General features: G+C 44.4%; 1 protein-coding gene across 2 annotated transcripts in view; it reads right to left on the minus strand.

Annotated features, from left to right (window-relative positions):
• LOC121581652 (collagen alpha-1(XIX) chain) overlaps positions 1-27,285 on the minus strand; it is a 181,899-nt gene that overhangs the window by 71,803 nt on the left and 82,811 nt on the right. For both annotated transcript variants that reach the window (XM_045211550.1, XM_045211549.1), the window contains exons 15-17: positions 24,220-24,255; positions 20,052-20,081; positions 18,852-18,905 (exon numbers count right to left, since the gene is read on the minus strand). In XM_045211550.1, the coding sequence (XP_045067485.1) occupies positions 18,852-18,905; positions 20,052-20,081; positions 24,220-24,255 (120 nt within the window). The remainder of the gene's footprint in view (positions 1-18,851; positions 18,906-20,051; positions 20,082-24,219; positions 24,256-27,285) is intronic.

Below are 27,285 nucleotides of genomic sequence, written 5' to 3' on the forward strand. Positions count from 1 at the left end.
CTCTTCCCGTCCCTAACTCTTGGTCTCCTAGCTGTCCTCCTCTCTCCCCATCCCTAACTCTTGGTCTCCTAGCTGTCCTCCTCTCTCCCCGTCCCTGACTCTTGGTCTCCTAGCTGTCCTCCTCTCTCCCGTCCCTGACTCTTGGTCTCCTAGCTGTCCTCCTCTCTCACCGTCCCTAACTCTTGGTCTCCTAGCTGTCCTCCTCTCCCCGTCCCTGACTCTTGGTCTCCTAGCTGTCCTCCTCTCCCCGTCCCTAACTCTTGGTCTCCTAGCTGTCCTCCTCTCTCCCCGTCCCTGACTCTTGGTCTCCTAGCTGTCCTCCTCTCTCCCCGTCCCTGACTCTTGGTCTCCTAGCTGTCCTCCTCTCTCCCCGTCCCTGACTCTTGGTCTCCTAGCTGTCCTCCTCTCTCCCCGTCCCTGACTCTTGGTCTCCTAGCTGTCCTCCTACCCTGGGGATACTTCAGAGTTCAGTAGGCCATTTTACAATGTATCAATCCATCCACACACGTTGTGAGGAAGACCCTCCTCCTCACTCTGATCTTTGACCTTGACCCCAGAACAGAGTGAAATATGGCCTTTCTGACAGTGTGGAGCCAGACACTTGCCATTCTTGGGACGATTGAGGTCTATAGTATGGTCCGGTGACACCTGAAATGGGCCTGACAGTCACCGGTCAGACCTGGGTTCAAACACTATTTGAAATCATTTGAAATACTTTAGTTGGGCTCAATCTAGTTTCCCTGTTGCAATGGAAACAATAGGAAAGTCTGAAAAGTGCAAACCCTGACCACCTGGCACTCAAGGCAAGTTAAAGGTAAACACTGATGTATTTGAAAGATTTCAAATAGTATATGAATCCAGGTCTGAATAGTGAAACAGTGGCCCTACAGGTCCTAGACTATACGTCAGCCCCCCCACAAACACAGAGACACACACACACAGACACACACACACACACACACACACACTCAGAGACACACACACACAGAGACACACACACACACACAGACACACACAGAGACACACACACACAGTCACAGACACACAGGTCCCATCACCTATCTCTGAGGTGACATACTGTAGGTCAGTGGTGGCAGTGTCAGGGCCTTGTACGGCTGACCACAACCTGACACACAATCTTCTATTAGAAAGACAAAGACCTTAGACACAGGCAACACAGCCTCAGGGTGTCTGCTACTGACGGCGTCAGACACGGTGTGTGTGTGTGTGTGTGTCTGTGAATGAGGACTATGTTTCCTGGCCAACTAAAAGCCAGGCCTATCTTGTCCTCAGTGGATGGGTTGACCTACATTACAACACCCCCCTTCAACATGGCCCAAACAAACACACACACACACACACACACACACACACACACTCTCCCATAGAGTATCCATCCAGGCCAGTGAACAACGTACAATCAGAGTCCTGACCCTGGTCTTGGTCCCTGCACTCAGCAGGGTAATTCATTGGCCTGTTAATGTGTGTTTATTTTTTATGCCCGTGGATCAAGCTATACCCAGGTTGTGTGTGTGTATGTGTGTGTGTATGTGTGGGTGTGTGTGCATGTGTATGTGTGTGTGTGTATGTGTGTGTGTCTCGCTGGGAGCCAGGAGAGACAGACAGATAAATCATCACTCTGAGCATCTGTCCTCTCTCCCCCATGTGCCAAACACTTCCCCCGTCTCCTGCTACATATAGGGAACCGCTAACACTACTGTCTTTACTTCAACATCGACTGTTTTAAAGATATACATTGCTGTTAATATGCCAAACTGTCATACTGGCCGGGCTACAGGAGTTGGATCACGCCTCTGCTTCAAGCTTTAGAAGTCTTAGTGGAGAGTATTTCATATAAAGCAGGAAGTAACCGTAAGGGAGGGTGAAGCTAACTCAATGACAGTGGAGGATGAGTTACACGTATCTCAAAGACATGTTCTGAAGGATATACAGCTATTGAAAGAAGCGTCTCTCTACCATGATAAATACACATCTATTAGATGATAAATACACGTCTATTAGATGATAAATACACGTCTATTGGATTAGAAATAGACATCAATTGGATGATAAATACACGTCTATTGGATTAGAAATAGACATCAATTGGATGATAAATACACATCTATTAGATGATAAATACACATCTATTGGATGACAAATACACATCTATTGGATGATAAATACACATCTATTAGATGATAAATACACGTCTATTGGATTAGAAATAGACATCAATTGGATGACACATACACAATGAATAAACACATCAATCACACATATATTGGTAAAAGGAGCCTCTCTCCCCACTACCTACGTCACACATTTTGGATGACACATACACAATGAATCAAACACATCAAAACACACACGTTTGCAGGAATTGCCCGTAGATGGAGACAGGAAATTAATAGGAAATCCAATGTATTTTCCAACAATCAACATACAGTATGCCAGAAGAGAACCCTGTGGTGAATACAGCACACCTGTAGCTTTGTCTGTAACCCATCCAACACAAAAGCAGTACTGCCAAGAATGCTTCATGGCGTGATGTCATGTTGAGCAACACTAAATAAAACACTACTAAAGCGGATTCAGTCAATAACTGCAGTAACCCACCAACACACACGTTTTGGTTCAGTCTGGCACACACACACACTGGAGGCCAGCAGGCTAATGGCTTCTCCCTACAGGTGCTGTGGCAGAGATCAACAGCATGGGCTCAGCCACATCTCCAGCCAAGTTCCCCCATCTATCTCCCTCCCTCCCCCCACCTGAGCTCAGAACAGAAACCGCAGCCAACTATAACACTCACCGCTGGCTAACGGTCTCATAACTCCTCCCCTATCACTGTACCTGTCTCTGTCAGCCTCTCCTCTCTCTCTCTCTCTCTCTCTCTCTCTCTGTTTATCAGACTCTCTCTGTCTCCATCTCTCTCTCTTTCTATCTCTACCTTTCTCTCTGTCAGCCTCCCCCCTCTCTCTTTCTCTCTCTACACAGTCTCTCTACTCGAAGTGAGTCCTAGACAACGCCATTAAACATAATAGAAACATTAAGTACACTGGGTAGGGAACATTATCTCCAAACAACATTACTCTTGTAGCTGTACCAAGGACAAATGTGCATTTTAGTCATAGCAATGAATTTGGTTGTCAGAAGAAAATATTTCTCATTCCCAAATTGGGTTACAAGACAAGAGCTAGCTTGTATTTACTGCACGAGTAGGTAGACCACATACATTTGGTTTAGGGGAATACCTATAACACTACCTTGTTATAAAGTAGATTAATCTGAGTCTATCCATTGAGACGTTGATGGATTGTCATTTTGTCTGCCTGAGCAGTGATAGACTTTAGAGGGTGATGGAGAGGACATGGTGGCACTGAGTGAGAGGATCCCCACTCTACGGTTGTTTGCAAACACACACAAGCATGCACACACACACACACAACACACACAAACACACACACACAAACACACACATCCCTTCACTTCCCTAATATACAGTTACTATCACAGCATGTGCTGATTTGGGATGAAATGGTGAGCATGAGGAGGGAGAAGAAAACGTATTATCATCATCAGTAGGTTTTCTTTACCCTTGAGAGAGCAATCTGACTCCTGCCTCCCGGGCAGAGCTGAAACATGAGACCAGCGATCTCTACCACTTCCTACCACCTCTTCCCAGGCCACTGGAAGGGTTAGGGGTTCATGGGAGGAGGGGGGTGAAAGAGGAGGAGGAGGAGGAGGAGGTTAAAGAGGAGTAGGGTGAGAAGAAGGAGGAGGAAGAGGAGGAGGGGACAAATATATTTTTGCATAGTCTGGGGCTTAAAGGAGGAAGAAGAGACAGAGGAGGAGGAGGAGGAGACAGAGGAGGAGGAGGAAGAGACAGAGGAGGAGAAGGTGGGGGAGGAGGAGGAGAAGGTGGGGGGGAGGAGGAGGAGGAGAAGGTGGGGGGGAGGAGGAGGAGACAGAGGAGGAGAAGGTGGGGGAGGAGGAGGAGGAGAAGGTGGGGAGGAGGAGGAGAAGGTGGGGAGGAGAGAAGTGGGGGGAGGAGGAGGAGGAGAAGGTGGGGGAGGAGGAGGAGGAGGAGGAGGAGGAGGAGGAGACAGAGGAGGTTAAGTTGGGGGAGGAGGAAGAGGAGGAGTACGGGCTACGCCTGGAAAACCCTTAACACTACTAACACCCCTATGATACATTTTCCGCTCATAGAAATAGTATTACTAAGACAGACGAAACCCTTGACTTGAAATGTCTGTGCTTGTAGGTATATCACTATATTTACCACTCTCCTCTACATCACTATATCTCTATATGTTACCTCTCTCCTCTACATCACTATCTCTATATGTTACCTCTCTCCTCTACATCACTATCTCTATATGTTACCTCTCTCCTCTACATCACTATCTCTATATGTTACCTCTCTCCTCTACATCACTATCTCTATATGTTACCTCTCTCCTCTACATCACTATCTCTATATGTTACCACTCTCCTCTACATCACTATCTCTATATGTTACCACTCTCCTCTACATCACTATCTCTATATGTTACCACTCTCCTCTACATCACTATCTCTATATGTTACCTCTCTCCTCTACATCACTATCTCTATATGTTACCACTCTCCTCTACATCACTATCTCTATATGTTACCACTCTCCTCTACATCACTATCTCTATATGTTACCTCTCTCCTCTACATCACTATCTCTATATGTTACCTCTCTCCTCTACATCACTATCTCTATATGTTACCACTCTCCTCTACATCACTATCTCTATATGTTACCACTCTCCTCTACATCACTATCTCTATATGTTACCTCTCTCCTCTACATCACTATCTCTATATGTTACCACTCTCCTCACTCTCCTCTACATCACTATCTCTATATGTTACCTCTCTCCTCTACATCACTATCTCTATATGTTACCACTCTCCTCTACATCACTATCTCTATATGTTACCTCTCTCCTCTACATCACTATCTCTATATGTTACCTCTCTCCTCTACATCACTATCTCTATATGTTACCTCTCTCCTCTACATCACTATCTCTATATGTTACCTCTCTCCTCTACATCACTATCTCTATATGTTACCACTCTCCTCTACATCACTATCTCTATATGTTACCACTCTCCTCTACATCACTATCTCTATATGTTACCACTCTCCTCTACATCACTATCTCTATATGTTACCTCTCTCCTCTACATCACTATCTCTATATGTTACCTCTCTCCTCTACATCACTATCTCTATATGTTACCACTCTCCTCTACATCACTATCTCTATATGTTACCTCTCTCCTCTACATCACTATCTCTATATGTTACCTCTCTCCTCTACATCACTATCTCTATATGTTACCACTCTCCTCTACATCACTATCTCTATATGTTACCTCTCTCCTCTACATCACTATCTCTATATGTTACCTCTCTCCTCTACATCACTATCTCTATATGTTACCTCTCTCCTCTACATCACTATCTCTATATGTTACCTCTCTCCTCTACATCACTATCTCTATATGTTACCTCTCTCCTCTACATCACTATCTCTATATGTTACCTCTCTCCTCTACATCACTATCTCTATATGTTACCTCTCTCCTCTACATCACTATCTCTATATGTTACCTCTCTCCTCTACATCACTATCTCTATATGTTACCTCTCTCCTCTACATCACTATCTCTATATGTTACCTCTCTCCTCTACATCACTATCTCTATATGTTACCTCTCTCCTCTACATCACTATCTCTATATGTTACCACTCTCCTCACTCTCCTCTACATCACTATCTCTATATGTTACCACTCTCCTCTACATCACTATATCTCTATATGTTACCTCTCTCCTCTACATCACTATCTCTATATGTTACCTCTCTCCTCTACATCACTATCTCTATATGTTACCACTCTCCTCTACATCACTATCTCTATATGTTACCTCTCTCCTCTACATCACTATCTCTATATGTTACCACTCTCCTCTACATCACTATCTCTATATGTTACCACTCTCCTCTACATCACTATCTCTATATGTTACCTCTCTCCTCTACATCACTATCTCTATATGTTACCTCTCTCCTCTACATCACTATCTCTATATGTTACCTCTCTCCTCTACATCACATATCTCTATATGTTACCTCTCTCCTCTACATCACTATCTCTATATGTTACCTCTCTCCTCTACATCACTATCTCTATATGTTACCTCTCTCCTCTACATCACTATCTCTATATGTTACCTCTCTCCTCTACATCACTATCTCTATATGTTACCTCTCTCCTCTACATCACTATCTCTATATGTTACCACTCTCCTCTACATCACTATCTCTATATGTTACCACTCTCCTCTACATCACTATCTCTATATGTTACCTCTCTCCTCTACATCACTATCTCTATATGTTACCACTCTCCTCTACATCACTATCTCTATATGTTACCTCTCTCCTCTACATCACTATCTCTATATGTTACCACTCTCCTCTACATCACTATCTCTATATGTTACCTCTCTCCTCTACATCACTATCTCTATATGTTACCTCTCTCCTCTACATCACTATCTCTATATGTTACCACTCTCCTCACTCTCCTCTACATCACTATCTCTATATGTTACCTCTCTCCTCTACATCACTATCTCTATATGTTACCACTCTCCTCTACATCACTATCTCTATATGTTACCTCTCTCCTCTACATCACTATCTCTATATGTTACCTCTCTCCTCTACCTCACTGTGGACCAGGGCTGCCATTGTAAAACTCTAAACACCACTACCACTTTCCTGAGTTACTGTTACTGCCCTTCATATCCCTATGTGTGGATCAGTGTAGTATCCAGCCATTGGTCAGTTCACAGTCCTCCCTTTACTTCCCTAGTATACAGTTACTGTCCCAGTTACTATCACTCTATAACTCTAACATCCAGTCATTGGAGATATCCCTTCCACTTGTACTGTTGTACATCGGAGATCCCATGTCACACAGCAAGGTCACTGTGCAGAAGCTCTGTTAGTGATCCTCTCATCGTGTGACGCTCACACACAAGTGAAAAGCTGGAACACGCACTAAGAAGAATGTATGACCTTGGTCAGTCAGAGTGCTGAACACCAAAGCCCCGAAACATTAGACATCGGGCTTGCACAGAGGGCACATGATCTGGCACTGTGCATCGTTGTATCCCCATGGCTAATGCTGATAATATATATAAAGAATGATATGAAGTGAAATCATTGGTGTTGGAGAAAAACGTCTGTGTCAAAAATGGCCTCCTATTCCCTATATAATGCACTACTTTTGACCGGAGACCTATGGGAGACCTATGGGACCTGGGCAAAAGGAGTGCACTACGTATATTGGTATTTATTGACTTCCTTTATGACATGGATCAGCTCCCACTCCTATCTCCTTGTGGTGAAATAAAACGTGGCCCAGCCAGCCAGCGCATGTGGATCATCTCACTCACTGCGTTTTTTTACTCGTTTTAACGTCGGGGATCAGTTGGGGGCAAACTATTTTCAACATAATCAGAACCGTTTTGATATTTGTGTGTTGTGAATAGTATACTGTCTCTGCTCACTCACTCTCTTACACCGAATGCTTAACGTTTATGGCTAGTATCCTAGTATATATCAGCCATTGATAGTCATAGCAACACAAGTACTGTATATGACAGATGGCTTTGTCACGTGCACCGACTTTAATCTTCGCTGTCGTCCTCATCATCGTCACAATAACCAAAGACCACAAAGACCCCTTCACATAAACACAAAAAAAATCCTTTGATGAAAATCTTTTGATGAATTAGCTGAAACAATTTTCAATAATTTATAATGACTATGATTAATAATCCAGATATCAAACAATGTCTTGTATGAAAGGGGTACTTCCCACAATAGACTGAGGGTAATTAGTATATCATTAGATTGACCGTACATGTATAATCACCCAGTGTCGGGGTCTGGCTAATGATCACAGCGAGAATAGAACAAGAGGTTGTGTCCTGAATGGCATTATATTCTCCATGTAGTGCACTAATTGTGACGAGTGCCCATAGGGCTCTGGTCAAAAGTAGTGCACTATATAGGGAATATGATGCCAATAGGGACACACAGTGAGAGTCAATACAGGAAAATGAATGGTCTGTGAAATGTAAGACTTCCCATAGCCCACAGCCATAGGAGCTCTGTCTTCACTTTATCATCATCTCTGTTTGATCAATAATCATCAATAATGTGGATACACTCATCCTCTAAGAGAATGACTTTATTATCCCTGCTGCTCTGTTCATACAGAAACACACATAATCAAGCATAGACAATGACATTCAGTGCATTCAGAAAGTATTCAGACCCCTTCACTTTTTCCACATTTTGTTACGTTACAGCCTTATTCTAAAATTGATTAAATTGTTTTGTTTTTTCTAATCAATCTACACACAATACCCCATAATGACAAAGCAAAAACTGTTTTTTAGACATTTTTGCAAATTTATATAAAAAAGAAAACCCAGAAATATTACATTTACATAAATATATTCTTTACTCAGTGCTTACTTGAAGTACCTTTGGCAGCAATTACAGCCTAGAGTCTTCTTGGGTATGACTCCACAAGCTTGCAGATCCTCTCAAGCTCTGTCAGGTTGGATGGGTAGCGTCGCTGCACAGCTATTTTCAGGTCTCTCCAGAGATGTTCGATCGGTGTGTGCTTAGGGTCATTGTCCTGTTGGAAGGTGAACCTTCGCCCCCAGTCTGAGGTCTTGAGTGCTCTGGAGCCAGTTGTCATCAAGAATCTCTCTGTACTTTGCTCCGTTCATCTTTCCTTCAATCCTGACTAGTCTCCCAGTCTCTGCCACTTAAAAACATCCACATAGCCTGATGCTGCCACCACCATGCTTCACCGTAGGGATGGTATTGGCCAGGTGATGAGCGGTGCCAGGTTTCCTCCAGACGTGACGCTTGGCATTCAGGCCAAAGAGTTCAATTTTAGTTTCATCAGACCAGAGAATCTTGTTTCTCATGGTCTGAGAGTCCTTTAGGTGCCTTTTGGCAAACTCCAAGAGGGTTGTCATGTGCCTTTTACTGAAGAGTGGCTTCCGTCTGGCCACTCTGCCCTAATGGCCTGATTGGTAGAGTGCTACAGAGATGGTTGTCCTTCTGGAAGGTTCTCCCATATCCACAGACGAACTCTGGAGCTCTGTCAGAGTGACCATCGGGTTCTTGGTCACCTCCCTGACCAAGGCCCTTCTCCCCCATTTTCTCAGTTTGGCTGGGCAGCCAGCTCTAGGAAGAGTCTTGGTGGTTCCAAACTTCTTCCATTTAAGAATGATGGAGGCCAAAGTGTTCTTGGGGACCTTCCCCAGATCTGTGCCTCAACACAATCCTGTCTCGGAGCTCTACGGACAATTCCTTCAACCTCATGGGTTGGTTTTTGCTCTGACATACACTGTCAACGGTGGGACCTTATATAGACAGGTGTGTGCCTTTCCAAATCATCATGTCCAATCAATTGAATTTACCACAGCTGGACTCCAATCAAGTTGTACAAACATCTCAAGGATGATCAATGGAAATAGGATGCACCTGAGTATAATTTTCAGTCTCATAGCAAAGGGTCTGAATACTTACGTAAATAAGCTATTTCTGTTTTTAATTTTTAATTCATTTGCAAACATTTCTTAAAAACAATTTTCGCTTTGTCATTATGGGGTATTGTGTGTAGATTTTTGAGGATTATAATTTTTTTAATCCATCTTAGAATAAGGCTGTAACGTAACAAAATGTGGAAAAAGTGAAGGGGTCTGAATACTTTCCGAATGCAATGTACATGTGGATAGTCTTATCCTGTTTCAGTACTACCGTATTAGAGCTGTATAGGAAGTGAGTTTTGGAGTAGAGGGTGGTGTGGTGTGACGCTACGCTACGCCATGCCACGCTATGTCATGTTACAATATGTCATGTTATCTTATGTCATGTTACAATATGTCATGTTACAATATGTTATGTTATCTTATACTACAATATGTCATGCTATGTTATGTCATGTTACAATATGTCATGTTACATTATGTCATGTTACAATTTGTCATGTTACATTATGTCATGTTACAATATGTCATGTTATCTTATACTACAATATGTCATGCTATGTTATGTCATGTTACAATTTGTCATGTTACATTATGTCATGTTACAATATGTCATGTTATCTTATACTACAATATGTCATGTTATCTTATGTTATGTTACAATATGTCATGTTATCTTATGTCATGTTACAATATGTCATGTTACATTATGTCATGTTACAATATGTCATGTTATCTTATGTCATGTTACAATATGTCATGTTACGTTATGTCATGTTACAATATGTCATGTTATCTAATGTTATGTTGCATTATATGTCTCCCTTGGTTCTATGTCCCTGCCATTCACACACCCACTGTCTCTGCTGACTGACTGACTGACTGACTGTCTCTGCTGACTGACTGACTGTCTCTGCTGACTGACTTACTGACTGACTGATTGACTGTCTCTGCTGACTGACTGTCTCTGCTGACTTACTGTTTGTCTCTGATGACTGACTGACTGTCTCTGCTGACTGACTGAATGTCTCTGCTGACTGACAGACTGACTGAATGTCTCTGCTGACTTATTGACTGACAAGAAAATATATTGCTTCTTGCCCTTTCATCACTCTGTTTTGTCCTCTGCTATTTGACTGGACTGGCATGCTGCTCATGTGGTTTTGTGGCACCCACGCAATTACTTTTTACAGCTAAGGTACAAGGACAAATAGCTCCTCTCAACAAAGAGGCCGCCATTTTGGAAGATGATGATGGTGGTGGGTTAAAGAGTTCACACGAAAGAAGAGGTCAGAACCGTGACACATATCTGTTATGGCACATAGGCTAGGATAAGTTTACTCTTCCTGGGACGTCTCCATGGTATGGTCACGTATACACTCTCCACGTTCAGTCACGTCTTCTTTCCATGTGTTGCTTGTCTGCTAACCTCTACGCTACCCGAGTGGTACAGTCTCCTAGGGCCTGTATGCTGTCTACTGTGTGTCACAACTTCTGCTCAACACTTTCTTATGTTCAGTAACTCACAACGAGTAAGGAAAGTAGTTTAATCTCATGACCAAAATAAAACATCTGTACTAGGGATGATCATTCAGAATTCATTTCCTCAGTACACATCCGACATCCGTAGCCAGATGAGTTGTTCTGTGGAGGGTCCTCAAGGCTTGCTGGAGTTTCATCCATCATCCAGTCTTAGTATCAGACTGTGTCTAATAAGAACAAATGCTGCACAATACATTTGTCTCTTTGAGCCATGCGTTTCCCTAAACCATGCAAGACTAAGGGAAGAGGCCTCTCCTTCCTGCCACTACAGTACAGTGTGTATGCCCCAAGTCTGTTCCTCTTCCTGATGCACAATGCATCAAAGATTAAAGTGAATTATTAACAATAGACAATTATTGTAAGAAATCATTAATTTTATTGTGCTAATACAGTCGCTAATCTCTGCTCTGCTCTACTCTACTCTACTCTGTTCTACTCTACTCTACTCTACTCTGCTCTACTCTACTCTACTCTACTCTGCTCTGCTCTACTCTACACTACACTACTCTACTCTACTCTACTCTACTCTGCTCTACTCTACTCTACTCTGCTCTGCTCTACTGCTAAACATTGAAAAAGGACATGATAACACACAATGGCTCACTCCCTTGGTAATCAGATATAATATACCAACCAAAACAAGGGAATCACTATACCGTACCATTTCTGGCTTCATTTTAGCAGAGGGCTTTAAATACATTTAACAGGTACAGTCATGCATCTAATAAGGCTGATGTCTCCACTAGGGCATGGCTCAAAGCTCCAGGAACTAGCCAGCTATGTCTGATACACACACACACACACACACACACACACACACACACACACACACACACACACACACACACACACACACACACACACACACACACACACACACACACACACACACACACACACACACAGCTGTGAGCTGTGAGCTGTGAGCTGTGTGAGCTGTGAGCTGTGAGCTGTGAGCTGTGAGCTGTGAGCTGTGAGCTGTGAGCTGTGAGCTGTGAGCTGTGAGATGTGAGCTGTGAGCTGTGAGCTGTGAGCTGTGAGCTGTGAGCTGTGAGCTGTGAGCTGTGAGCTGTGTGAGCTGTGAGCTGTGAGCTGTGTGCTGTGAGCTGTGAGCTGTGAGCTGTGAGCTGTGAGCTGTGAGCTGTGAGCTGTGTGAGCTGTGAGCTGTGAGCTGTGAGCTGTGAGCTGTGAGCTGTGAGCTGTGAGCTGTGAGCTGTGAGCTGTGAGCTGTGAGCTGTGAGCTGTGAGCTGTGAGCTGTGAGCTCCTGTGTGTTTCAGCTTGAAGAGAGAGTGAGGAGTGCGTAGTCCAGTGTGGGTTGTGTCCCCTAATATAATGACATGGTCATTGCTCCAGCGTTGTAGTAGAGCTAGTTAGCAGTGAGAGAAAGGAAGGACAGCAAGACTGGGATCCTGTTGATAGCTCAGAAGATAAGCCCAGAGTTATTGCCCAGACAGGGAAGTTATTCAGTTATTCAGTCCTCGGTTCAGTCTTATCACAGACCCTAACACACAGAGGCTGCCAATGCCAACAAGCTTCACACTGTCAAATCCCAAATCCCCACATGACTCATTCCCTTCAGCACGCACAAAACAACATGCTCCCTTCAAAGTACTCAGTCCAGACTTCTCTCTGTCTTATGACAGACCTGGGTCCCAAATGGTCACACTATTCCCTTTATAGTGCACTATTTAAGACAAGGGTGCATAGGGCTATACAGAAAAATAGTGCACTATTTAGGGAATAGCCATTTGGGACACAGCCTGATGTCCAGATGCTGCCGATGCCGACCAGCTTAACAGCGTAAAACCCCCAAATCCCTACACCACCGCTCTCCTAGTCCCTTTCAACATGTGTGCCCCTGTTCCTCTCTGGTCCAGTGTAGGACACAGCCAACCTACAATGACAACATGAAGCTTAGCACATCATTACAGGAGCTTCTGATGAACATTTGACCATGTCTCCAGCGGCAAGGAGAGAAATCCTTTTTAACTGGCACCTTCCTCCTCCCTTTTGATCTCCTGCAGCGTGTCAGAGTGTTCGTCCCAAATGGCACCATATTGGCACACTACTTTTGACCAAGGTCCACAGGGTATCCCATAGGGCTCTGGTCTAAAGTAGTGCACTATATAGGGAATAGGGTGTCATTTGGGACACATTCACAAAGTCACAAATAGAGTTTGAAAGTCCTAGACTCCTCCTGCCATTCTATGTCAATAATATGCATAATGGATGGCAAGGAAGTCACATCACTATTAATGCTGCTACCCTCCACAATGTTGTGATGTAATCAAACACACACACACACACACACACACACACACACACACACACACACACACCACCTTAATGACTACAAAGTCCAACTCCAAAGCTTTTGTCATTATTCCTGAATATGACAGCGGACTACACCTTACTGCCATCCTGATGTGTTGTTAAGGTCAACCATTAAAGTAATGTGATCAAACAGAGATATACAACTGTGTTGTGATGTATTATGGAGTCACATGGAGGACAGTGAAGGCCCATGTCATAGTGACTTGACATACTCCTGTGCTATATGAATGAACAGGTCTCTCTTGTAAAAGAGATTTATCTCAATGAGAGTAGCCTGTATAAATAAACGTTACATGAATATGTCTTTGACCAGAAATTATTCAATTTCAAATACATCCTTTCCTTCCCTGCTCCTGTTCCCCTGTTCCCCTGTTCCCACCTGTTCCAATACCCTCTACATCTCTTTAAAGACGTACGGTAGGGGCCTGATCGGTTGTTTTTCTTCAACTGAATAGAAGCAGACAGCGTGAGAGGAACTGGGTTGGATGACAGCTTATATCTCAAATCAAATTTCTAATCCAATACCTTGATAGTAGCTTGATACTTCCGTCTACTACGTAAAGGTCAGAGACAGTTAAGTCAAGAGATTGCATGGCAGCTGAGGCCATCTTACCAAGTGGAAACCCAGAACGTGTGAAAGGCAGACCTGGGTTCAAATACTATTTGAAATCGTTCAAATACTGTTGAGAGTTTGCTTTACCCTCCCTGAAGTGCCAGATGTGCGGATTTGGGACTATTCTACTGGTTCCATTGCGCATGGCTAACTCAATCAATTACAGTCAAAGTATTTACAAATTATTTTCAATAGTATTTGAACCCAGGTCTGGAAACTCACAAGGTGTAAAACTAAGGTGTAATGTTGGGCGAGAGTTTGTTAATTGGGTGAGAGGTATCAACTGGCCTTCTGGCGAGAGAGAGAGAGAGAGAGAGAGAGAGAGAGAGAGAGAGAGAGAGAGAGAGAGAGAGAGAGAGAGAGAGAGAGAGAGAGAGAGAGAGAGAGAGAGAGAGAGAGAGAGAGACCCGACCCCAATAATGATACAAGTCTTCTTTCCTGTCCTTAAAATAGGTCCTGGAATCACAGGTTGATCAACAACTTCCCTGGGCTACATGTGACAGATTCAGGGCTTTAACCCCCTAAAGTTGATTGACGCACACTTGCGTCAAAAGTGCATAGTTTATATTTATATTAATAAAATCTGTTAGAAACTTACCAGGTTTTCTTTTTCAATGAAAGCTGACATTCCGCTGAATAAAACACTATACGGCTCGTCTAGCTCCGGGTATCACAGCCTACATAAGGCAATGGCTAATTTACAGCTCATCTGGATTTCCCTGGACACGTCATGGGATGGTAGTCAATCTTATCTCGGTGTATACAAATCTAAACTTTGTTACCCAATCACAGACTTTGTTGTCACCTTCGTCCTAGGACGTCACACAACTAACAGGAAGTCAATTCGTGATTCTCAGTTTCATACGGGCCACATGTGACAGGTTCAGGGCTTTAAATAGGGGGAAACCTTAGCACATTCATAGTAACCAGGAAGCCATGCAGGCCAGCAGCCATCAAAGACTGGGGCTCCGGCCCAAATGGCACCCTTTGCACTATTTAGTGCACTACCCCAAAGGGCTCTGGTCATAAGAAGCGCACTATATAGGGAATAGGGTTCCACTCGCTACCTGTCACGACTTCCTCCGATGCTGACTCCTCTCCTTGTTCGAGCAGGCTTCGGCATTCGTCGTCACCGGCCTTCTAGCCACTGCCGCTCCTCATCTCATCATTCCCTTTGTTTTGTCTTGTTTATTACACACACCTGGTTCATATCCCCTCATCAGTACCTCTATAAGTGTTCCCTCTGCCCCCCTTGTCTTTGTGTGTGATTGTTTATTGTGGAGGTTACTATAACTCGGTGGAGCTATTGTATTTTGTATCGCCAGGATATTCACCCGTGTGCCTTGTTTTCTCCAGTGTTTTACGCATTGCTGCGTACCGCTGTCTTACCGAATAAACCATTTACTCAACTCCACTCGCCCCCACACATCACTACTAAAGGACGCCTCACAGGTCCTCAACTGGCAGCTTCATTAAATAGTACCCGCAAAACACCAGTCTCAACGTCAACAGTGAAGAGGCGACTCCAGGATGCTGACCTTCTAGGCATAGTTACAAAGAAAAAGCCATATCTCAGACTGGCCAATAAAAAGAAAAGATTAAGATGGGCAAAAGAACACAGACGGTGGACCTTTTCTTTGCAACTCTGCCTAGGTCAGCATCCCGAAGTCGCCTCTTCACTGTTGACGTTGAGACTGGTGTTTTGTGGGTACTATTTAATGAAGCTGCCAGTTGAGGACCTGTGAGGAGTCTGTTTCTCAAACTAGACACTAATGTATTTGTCCTCTTGCTCAGTTGTGCACCAGGGCCTCCCACTCCTTTTTCTATTCTGGTTAGAGCCCGTTTGTGCTGTTCTGTGAAGGGAGTAGTACACAGCGTTGTACGAGATCTTCAGTTTCTTGGCAATTTCTCGCATGGAATAGCCTTCATTTCACAGAACAAGAATAGACTGACGAGTTTCAGAAGAAAGTTATTTGTTTCTGGCCATTTTGAGCCTGTAATCGAACCCACAATTGCTGATGCTCCTTCTTGCTTCTGAACTAGTCTCAAGAAGGCCAGTTTTATTGCTTCTTTAATCAGCACAACAGTTTTCAGCTGTGCTAACATAATTGCAAAAGGGTTTTCTAATGATCAATTAGCCTTTTAAAATGATAAACTTGGATTAGCAAACACAACGTGCCATTGGAACACAGGACTGATGGTTGCTAATAATGGGCCTCTGTACGCCTATGTAGATATTCCATTAAAAATCAGCCGTCTACACTGTATTTCGGATAAATTTGATGTTATTTTAATGGACAAAAAATTGCTTTTCTTTCGAAAACAAGGACATTTCTAAGTGACCCCAAACTTTTGAACGGTAGTGTACACTGAGTGTACAAAACATTAAGAACACCTTCCTAATTAAGAGCACCTCCCCCCTTTGCCCTCAGAACAGCCTCAATTCTTCGGGGCATGGACTCTACAAGGTGTCGAAAGCGTTCCACAGGGATGCTGGCCCATGTTGACTCCAATGCTTCCCACAGTTGTGTCAAATTGGCTGGATGTCCTTTTGGGTGGTGGACCATTCTTGATACACACAGGAAACTGTTGAGCGTGAAAAACCCAGCAGCGTTGCAGTTCTTGACACAAACCGGTGCGCCCGGCACCGTCTACTATACACCGTTCAAAGGAACTTAAATATTTTGTCTTGCCCATTCACCCATTCACCCATTCACCCACAATCCATGTCTCAATTGTCTCAAGGCTTAAAAATCCATCTTTAACCTGTCTCCTCCCCTTCATCTACACTGATTGAAGTGGATAGAACAAGTGACATCAATAAGGGATCATAGCTTTCACCTGTTCAGTCTATGTCATGGAAAGAGCAGGTGTTCATAATGTTTTGTACACTCAGTGTATAGACATGAACTGTTTCTAGTATTGCAACTAGCCTACTAGTGAAATGCTTTGGTAGCCCAGTGCCCAAATCCACAAAGCCTCTTTAGAGTAGGAGGGCTGATCTAGGATCAGTTTCCCTTTCAGATCATAATGAATAGGATTATATTGACAGGGCAGACCTGATCCCAGATCTGTACTCCAAACTCTGAGACTCTTTGTGAATACGGGCCCAGATGTCTAGAAGAGTATCGTTTCGCAGCATGGGGCATCGACTAATCCGGAAGACAGACTTACTTGACCCACTTATGAACAAACAACCACTTATGAATAAACCACCACTTCTGAATAAACCACCACTCAGCCCACAATACATCTTCTGTCGCAGCCCAATGGCCTTAACTGATCTTGTATCTCCGACTGTGAAGGAATAATAATTCACTGCTATAATCGGTGTAGTTGTTTTTAATAGTTTCTCATGACGTCAGAGACCCACAGAGTGCAGGGGAAGCCTCGTATGATCATATAACAAACCTGTCATTGATGACTCAGTAAGGGGTTAGGAACAACAATCACATTCCTTTAACAAGTCTTCTTTCAGCTTGCTTTCTAAAGTGAATACACCATACTTACACTACTTACGTTTGAAAACCAACATAACGGGACAATCTCAACCCCCCCTACAGTACAATCCTTACAATTTGGTATTTGGTATTTTATTAGGATCCCCATTAGCTGTTGCAAAATGATCCACAGTACTGTAGAGTGTGGCTCATAACCACAGGAGGTTGGTGGAACCTTAATTGGGTAGAACGGACTCGTGGGAATGGCTGGAGCGGAATCAGTGGAATGGTATCAAATACATCAAACACATGGTTTCCATGATGCCATTCCATTTGCTCCGTTCCGGCCATTATTATGAGCCGTCCTCTCCTCAGCAGCCTCCTGTGCTCAAAACAGGTGTACAAGGTCACAATTTTATAGGTAGATGGCCTTGTTTTGGAAGTTGGAACAATCCGAAACTGGTAACATACAGGTGTAGGATCTTAATTTAAGCCAGTTTGCTACAGCAGGACAATAATCTTGCATTAACAGGAAATTTGAATTTTTGTAGGGGTTGATACATTTCTCGGAAGGGAAAATCAAGTCTGAAATTCCAACATGGAAAGCCTTTTAAGAAGCCTTTTTAAACCTAAAATACCTCAACTTTCTCCTGCAACAGGGTGATCAAATTAAGATCCTACATCTGAAGCATCACAGTATAACCGCAACATAACATACATGCTGTAGTTCAATCAAGTTATATGCAAAAATATTTATGCAATCACTACTGTAAGTCGCTCTGGATAAGAGCGTCTGCTAAATGACTAAAATGTAAAAAATGATATTTGACCACTGCAGTACCTCTAAGAACTGGTGAGAGCTCTACGATTGCCGAACTGTAGCAAGAGGTGAAATCCAAGTGGGCCAACTGGGTAGAACTGGAATGTTCTTGTTTGTACAGTCACAGCCATTGTCTTTTTAACCCTGTATGGCCCTTTATAGGAAACACAACACCGCTTAGGACAGCTGCCTGCTGGGACTGGTCACGTGTGCTGCCAGTCATGTTGACCTCTCTGAGACATTTATTAAACGTAGTCAAACTATTAGCATTCCTCGCAGGGCTCGTCCCTACCAGGCCCACCCAGGCCAACTCAGGCCCCTACATCCACCCCACACCCCACACTCTGTCCTCAGCTGTTGTCAGGCTGTCCCCAGGGGAGGGGGTCCAGAACCACAAGCTAGGCCCAGCCCAAGCCACACAAAGTGTAGCGCTGCCTGTGTGTGTTTGTGTGTGTGCTGTTTACTCACCCTTTTGCCCCCATTGCCCGGAGCCCCCGTCTGACCTGGCAACCCAGGGGATCCCTAGGGACAGAAGACAGAAAGGTATCAGAGCAGGGCTGTCATCTGAGTATGACCAGGCTATGGGTGTTGCGTTTCACTAGCTTCATGGTCTAGGCCTCTCGTGGCACCAGTGAGCTGTTTGACACGCTATTGATATTCTGACATTTGTTGAAATGTCGCTTCTGTATAAGAGAGAGAGGGGCTGGATGCTAGCCTGGTCCCAGATCTGTTTGTGCTATAATGCCAATGCCTTGCTGTTCATGGCCATGCCAAAGGAAGATTGGCTTGACAAGGACAGTAATGGACCAGGCTAGCTGGATGTTGGACGGATTCCTAGACAGGCCGGTTGGATGGCATTCATTGTTAGAATAAGTGTGTATCCAGCTTGTTGCTGTGGAGACAGATGTAAACTCATGGCCTCATCCCAGACCTGTTGCCATTGACAATATGAGTTGGAAAGGCAGCACAAACAGATCTGGGATCAGGCTATGGGTTAACAGCTTGTTGCTTGTAAAGCTGCTATGGAGACAGATGTTAGAGCCACATGTTCTCAGCACACCAGTGGAGGCTGCTGAGGGGAGAACGGCTTATTATAATGTCCGGAACGGAGCAAATGGAATGGCATCAAACACCTGGAAACCATGTGTTTGATGTATTTGATACCATTCCACTAATAACGCTCCAGTCATTACCACGAGCCCGTTCTCCCCAATTAAGGTTCCACCAACCTCCTGTGCAGCACACAGACAACTGGCTGACTAGTCGGCTTAATTGCTGTAACAATCAAATAATGTTTATGAACGTTTCGAATGTTTAAAATGTATACTGTAGAGTTGTCATTTACAATTGTAAAGCAATGCCTGTACGGCATCCATATTAGGAACTCCCATAGTTCTCCAACAGAACTCCCGCAGTTGTCATTCCTCCTCTGACAAGGCCTCATATAAACTGCTGTATGCCAGGTTATATTGTAAATCTGACGTAGGCAGGGACATTGTTCTGTGACAAATAAAAAGTGCACTTCATCAAATTGATTTGGATCAGGGGGGAGAGGGTTGATTTATTTCATTAATGGTTTATGTCACAGCGTGGGTACATTAGGATATGAGTTTCAGACTCAGTGTACCACGTTAAAACAATGAAATGTCAATGAATATATCAATATACCTGATCTCCCTTGAGTCCCTCTTTCTCCATCTGAAACAAACAAGAGAAAACAATGATAACTACAATATGACAGTTACAATATCAGTCTAATTGAAGACACATTATATAGTATACAAAGTAGTTACATCAGAAGAACAACACAGCATTGGTAGATTGATCAGAATGTGACAGGTTATGGTTTTTGTGATCTATGAATGTCGGTCAGAAGAGACTAAGTCTAAGCTGTACGATTTGAACCCAGGCCTGGTGACGTTTCACAGTCACACTCTTCCTGGTGTTGTTGTGGGTGGATGGGAGGGGAGCAGACAGACAGATGTACAGACAGACAGACAAGCAGAAGAACAAACAAGCAGATGGACAGACAGACAGACAGAGAGGTAGGCAGACAGGTAGGCATGCATATAGGCAGGCAGGTACGCAGGCAGACAGACGGACAGAGACGGACAGAGACGGACAGACATACAGACAGACAGACAGAGATGGACAGACAGTCAGGCAGACAGACAGACAGAGACGGACAGACAGACAGACAGACAGAGATGGACAGACAGTCAGTCAGACAGATGGACAGAGAAGGACAGACATACAGACAGACAGAGACGGACAGACAGACAGACAGAGATGGACAGACAGTCAGGCAGACAGACAGACAGAGACGGACAGACAGTCAGTCAGACAGACAGAGATGGACAGACAGACAGACAGAGATGGACAGACATACAGACAGACAGACAGACAGACAGACAGAGATGGACAGACAGTCAGGCAGACAGACAGACAGACAGAGACGGACAGACAGACAGAGACGGACAGACTGTCAGGCAGACAGACAGACAGAGACGGACAGACAGACAGACAGACAGAGATGGACAGACAGTTAGTCAGACAGAGATGGACAGACAGTCAGTCAGACAGAGATGGACAGACAGTCAGAGACAGACACAGTTGTCTGTCCTCACAGACCCCATCCAGCTTACACATCCATCCCAAATAAGTGGTGTCCCCTTTCAATTGGCATCCTCGCAAAAACACTGTGGCCTTTTTCTTGGAAGCAGCAGCTGCAGAAAATAGCCCTTCATAACATGACATGTACAGAATGTGAAAGTCACTCACAGGCCCCTGTCTCTGTGGTTAAAGGTGCAATCCGTGATTGGTACATCCATTTTGGTACTTTTTGGGGAGATATATACCATTGATAACTTCAAATGCCTCATGAGCTTAGTTCAACTGTCGTACCACATCAGAACCCAGAATGGAAGCTTGTGTTTTACTCCATAGTTTGTAAACAATATAATTGTAAACAAACACTGTACATCAGGGGTAGAAAAACCCTGGTCCTGGAGGGCCGCAGGCACTTCCTGTTTTTGATTTAACCAACCTGGAAGACCAGGTGTGAATTTAGGCAATCACTGAGTTCACAATTAGCTCAGTTGGTCAGGTGTGGTGCTTAGTTAGAACAAAACCCTGCAATACCTGCGGACTCCAGGAACAGGGTTGCCTACCCCTGCTGTATAGCCTCAGAACGTGGTTAAAACTATCATTTAGATCTCATGGATGGTCAGTCCTTTCATCCATACAGTAGCTGTGTCAGCCCCATCCCTTAGCCGTTTACCAAAACCGTGGCAGGGTAAGCCACTTTATTGTTTTTTGAATCACAGATTGCCTCTTTAAAACGGTGAACAGAATTCTAGCTTTTAACAAGGCGGCTGACAAGCCTTTGGTATCTATGACAGTGGCTGTAAACATGAATGACAGCTAGGAACCGTGATACCCCTCTATAAAACACAACGCTCTATCTCACAAAGTACTGTTTTAGTGACTCAATTCATTCTCAATGTATATCATATGTACACAGTACTTGTAAAAGGGAAATATTTCCACATTTAACCTTGGGTTAAACTGAATAGGGTAAGTCGGCTATAGGGTAAATCTATACTAACATTCAGTAGCATTCAGTAGTGTTCAGTGATGGTATGTCCACTATCACTGCAATGTTGTGAGAAGACCTGGTAACGCCAACCATGGTGTTCTCGATAGCCAAGATAGAATCTCTGTTATCCTGATTCGTTATCTTATTAATGTATAATTAGCTTGAGTAAATAGCTCGTCAACGGTGACAGTTTTCTGTTGGGGTTTGGTAAGCATTTGGGTGACATGAAATGGACGGTGTCACACACACACACACACACAAACACGCGCACACACACACACTCTGCCTCGCTCCAGTGCTAATGAGACGTGGCAGGGCCATCCCCTCATGAAGTGCAGATAATTAGCTAACCACTCACAGTACACTCTTAATCTCCACCCATCACCTCCCCTAATACCACCAGCCAGGCCCTGTGGGTATTAGTGTGCATGTGTGTACGTGCGTGGGTTCATGCGTTGTTTGTGTGTGTGCACTCTAGGGTGCATGTGAGCGTGTACAGTGAGTGTGTGTGCGCCCATGCATGTGTGTATATTAATCTACCAGTCTAGGAGTTTCTAGGCTATGCTCCCACTAAGCTCCGTCTCCCCTGGGCTCATGTTAACAGGACTAGAGAGGACAAGCAGACAGTGTAGCCAGCCCAATTATAGGAGCACTATGCATGAAGCATGCTGAGGGTTCTACTGGGAGAGACTGGTGTCTGGAGGAGAGGAGAGGAGAGTAGAGGAGAGTAGAGGAGAGGAGAGTAGAGGAGAGGAGAGGAGAGGAGAGGAGAGGAGAGGAGAGGAGAGGAGAGGAGAGGAGAGGAGAGGAGAGGAGAGGAGAGGAGAGGAGAGGAGAGGAGAGGAGAGAAGAGAGAAGAGCAGAGGAGAGGAGAGGGGAGGGGAGGAGAGAAGAGAAGAGAGAAGAGGAGAGGAGAGCAGAGGAGAGTTGAGGAGAGGAGAGGAGAGCTGAGGAGAGGAGAGCAGAGGAGAGTTGAGGAGAGGAGAGGGGAGGAGAGGAGAGGAGAGGAGAGCTGAGGAGAGGAGAGGGGAGGAGAGAAGAGAGAAGAGCAGAGGAGAGTTGAGGAGAGGAGAGGAGAGCTGAGGAGAGCTGAGGAGAAGAGAGCAGAGGAGAGTTGAGGGGAGGAGAGGAGAGCTGAGGAGAGGAGAGGAGAGGAGAGCAGAAGAGAGTTGAGGAGAGGAGAGGAAAGGTGTATTCTATTCTACTGAGACATTTACTTTATGTTCCTATTCTTATCTTTTATTATTTATTATTGTTGTTGTATTGTCCAGAAGGAATCTGCAAGTAAGCATTTCATTGGACGCTGTATATACCATGTATATCCTGTACATACGACTAATACAACTTGAAACTTGAGAGACAGACAAAGACAGAGACAGAGACAGAGACAGAGAGACAGAGACAGAGACAGACAGAGACAGAGACAGAGACAGAGAGAGAGACAGAGTGAAGGAAAGCATGCCGTCATCTTTTCCCTCACATGTAGGTCCACCATGGATGCTACCTGCCACCCCCTTCTCATCTCCTCCTGCCCTTCCCACCCGTCCCCCCAGAGCTCCAGACCAGTGCTCTACCAGCCTGCTCTCCACCATGCTACAAGCCCCAGGAGAGGTGTGGAGAGAGGGGGTTAACCATGCTCATCTACCCCTGTCTAGCCTCTCCTTGCCTGACCTCCCAGACAGCACAGAAGTGGATGGTAATGTGACACTGAGACTGTTCACCTGAGCAGCTCCAAATCCCTCTCTCCCCTCTCTCCCCTCCTCACCCCCCCCTCATCACCCCCTCCTTAACCTCTCCTCATCATCCCCTTCATCACCCCCTCATCACCCCCTCATAACCCCCTCCTTACCCTCTCCTCACCCCCCCATTAACCCCTCATAACCTCCTCCTCATAACCCCCTCATAACCCCCTCCTTACCCTCTCCTCATTCCCCTTCATAACCCCCTCCTTACCCTCTCCTCATCACCCCCCTCATAACCCCCCTCCTTACCCCCTCTCCTCCCCTCATAACCCCCCTCTCAACCCCCTCCTTACCCTCTCCTCATCACCCCCTCATAACCCCCTCCTTACCCTCTCCTCATCACCCCCCTCATCACCCCCTCCTTACCCTCTCCTCATCACCCCCTCATTACCCCCTCCTTACCCTCTCCTCATTCCCCCTGTTTGTTTGAGTGTGTGTGTGTGTGTCAGCGTGTAGATTCATATGAAGACAGCTGCATAAAAGACTGCATACTTACACTTAGACCAGGCAGACCTTGAAGACCCGTATCGCCCTGTGGGAGAGAGAAATGGTTGCTTTTTATCGTTGACCACAATATTATTTCATCAGTTTATTGACTCTTATATGGATCTTTCCTCAGCACATATCATAAACAATGTATAGTATACCACTGAACATTGAGTGAAACACACATTCAGACTATTCATTTTGAAAGGAAGGAATTCCTGATATTCAATCATTCTCTTACACTCTAAATACTGGCAGAGAGTATTACTACACCAAATAAATGTCTAAAGAAGTTACCTTCACATCTAGCCAAGTGGCGGTACTTACAGGAGGGCTTGTGCATGCAGAGCTTTAAAGGTCAAAATAAAAATCACCTTGCATTACTGATTTATTTAGCTATGTGTGTCCTGTCCACCAGACCTGGGTTCAAATACTATTGGACATCATTTCAAATTCCTTATCTGGGCTTGATTGAGCTTGACTGGCACAGCATAACTAAAGGAATAGTATCAGGAACCTGTGTCTGGTGTGCTGTCTCAAAATGCACCCTATTCCCTAGGAACCTGTGTCTGGTGTGCTGTCCCAAAATGTACCCTATTCCCTAGGAACCTATGTCTGGTGTGCTGTCCACCCCATTCCTTAAGCCCAGCTGGTGTGCATCCCAAATGGCACACTATTCCCTATATACTGCATGCACTACTCTGACCAGAGCCCTATGGGGCCCTATTTATATACAGTGCATTCGGAAAGTATTCAGCCCCCTTGACTTTTTCCACATTTTGTTACGTTACAGCCTTATTCTAAAATTGATTAAATTGTTTTTTCCCCTCATCAATCTACACACAATACCCCATAATGACAAAGAAAAAACAGGTTCGTAGAAATGTTGCATATTTATGAGAACAAAAAGAAAAAAAAAAGAAATATCACATTTACATCAGTATTCAGACCCTTTACTCAGTACTTTGATGAAGCAACTTTCGAAGCGATTACAGCCTAAAGTCTTCTTGGATATAATGATACAAGTTTCCCCCATTATTTTCTACAGATCCTCTCAAGCTCTGACAGGTTGGATGGGGAGCGTCACTGCACAGCTATTTTCAGGTCTCTCCAGAGTTGTTCGATCGGGTTCAAGTCCGGGCTCTGGCTGGGCTACTCAAGGACACTCAGAGACTTTTCCCGAAGCCACTCCTGCGTTGTCTCGGCTGTGTGCTTAGGGTCGTTGTCCTGTTGGAAGGTGAACCTTCACCCCAGTCTGAGGTCCTGAGCACTCTGGAGCAGGTTTTCATCAAGGATCTCTCTGTACTTTGCTCCGTTCATCTTTCCCTCGATGCTGACTAGTTTCCCAGTCCATGCCGCTGAAAAACATCTCCACAGCATGATACTGCCACCACCATGCTTCACCATAGCGATGGTGCCAGGTTTCCTCCAGATGTGACACTTGGCATTCAGGCCAAAGAGTTCAAATCCTGGTTTCATCAGACCAGATAATCTTGTTTCTCATGGTCAGTGAGTCTTTAGGTGCCTTTTGGCAAACTCCAAGCGGGCTGTCATGTGCCTTTTACTGAGTGGCTTCCATCTGGCCACTCTACCATAAAGGCCTGATTGGTGGAGTGCTGCAGAGATGGTTGTCCTTCTGGAAGGTTCTCCCATCTTCACGAAGGAACTCTGGAGCCCTGTCAGAGGCGTGGTTCTTGGACCTCCGTGAACAAGGCCCTTCTCCTCTGATTGCTCAGTTTGGCAGAGCGGCCAGCTCTAGGAAGAGTCTTGGTGGTTCCAAACTTCTTCCATTGAAGAGTGATGGAGGCCACTCTGTTCTTGGGGACCTTCAATGCTGCAGACATTTTTTGGTACCCTTCCCCAGATCTCTGCCTCGATACAATACTGTCTCGGCGCTATTCGGACAATTCCTCGACCTCATGGCTTGGTTTTTGCTCTGACATGCACTGTCAACTGTGGGACCTTATATAGACAGGTGTGTGCCTTTCCAAATCATGTCCAATCAATTGGGTTCACCACAGGTGGACTCCAATCAAGTTGTAGAAAAATCTCAAGGATGATCAATGGAAACAGGATGCACTTGAGCTCAATTTCGAGTCTCATAACAAAGGGTCTGAATACTTATGTAAATAAGCTATTTCTGTTTTTTTTTTATATATTTGCTAAAATTTCTAAAAACCTGTTTTCACTTTGTCATTATGGGTTATTGTGTGTAGATTGATGAGGAAAAAGAATAATTTAATCAATTTTAGTTTAAGGCTGTAACGTAACAAAATGTGGAAAAAGTCAGTGGGGCTGAATATTTTCTGAAGGCACTGTATATATAAGGAATAGGTTGCTATTTGGGAATCTGCCATGGTTACACGTAAATATTTGTGTCAGGAAATTAAAACTGTTTCAGGACAGTCCTTTCTGTCAGGCAATGTGTATGTGTATGTGTGTGTGTGTGTGTGCGTGCGTGCGTGTGTGTGTGTGTACTTTCTGTCAGGGCATGTGGTGTGTGTGTGCGCACATGTGTGTGTGTGTCCTTTCTGTCAGCATTGGCATAATGACATCACGTAAAAAGCTTTTGCAGTGTTAACAAAAAGACATCCATGACAGCGTTGTTTAGTCAACGTGACAAGCCAGGTGATAGATTCACAGAAGGAAGGTTTTCCCATGATGACATAGTAAACGTTAACGCAATGTATCTCACACTCTCACCTACATTCTTCTGTAGTAGTTTAGTGTCTATTCTCACAAGCTGACTGTTTGTCTAGAATCCTTTACTTCTGCCATTAGGTACCAGGTAGTTACCAACTGTGTAAACTCCTTTGAATGAAGTACCAGGAAGAGAGTCGTTTTCCCATGACACAACGTAAACAGTACCTCTCAACCCTTCGGCCTACTCTCTTCTGTCTTCTTCTACTGTCTATTCTCACATGCTGGATATTTCTCCATAATCTTATCTTCCTTCTCTATAAAACTTTCCCTCTGCCTGATTTTCAATTAAAATATTTTCACTTTCCATTGAGATATGGTTGTAAGCATGTGTCCTTTTAACTAACGTGTATTCTATTAATAAACCCTTAATGGT

Source organism: Coregonus clupeaformis, chromosome 37 (assembly GCF_020615455.1).
Source record: "Coregonus clupeaformis isolate EN_2021a chromosome 37, ASM2061545v1, whole genome shotgun sequence".
NCBI lineage: Eukaryota > Metazoa > Chordata > Actinopteri > Salmoniformes > Salmonidae > Coregonus > Coregonus clupeaformis.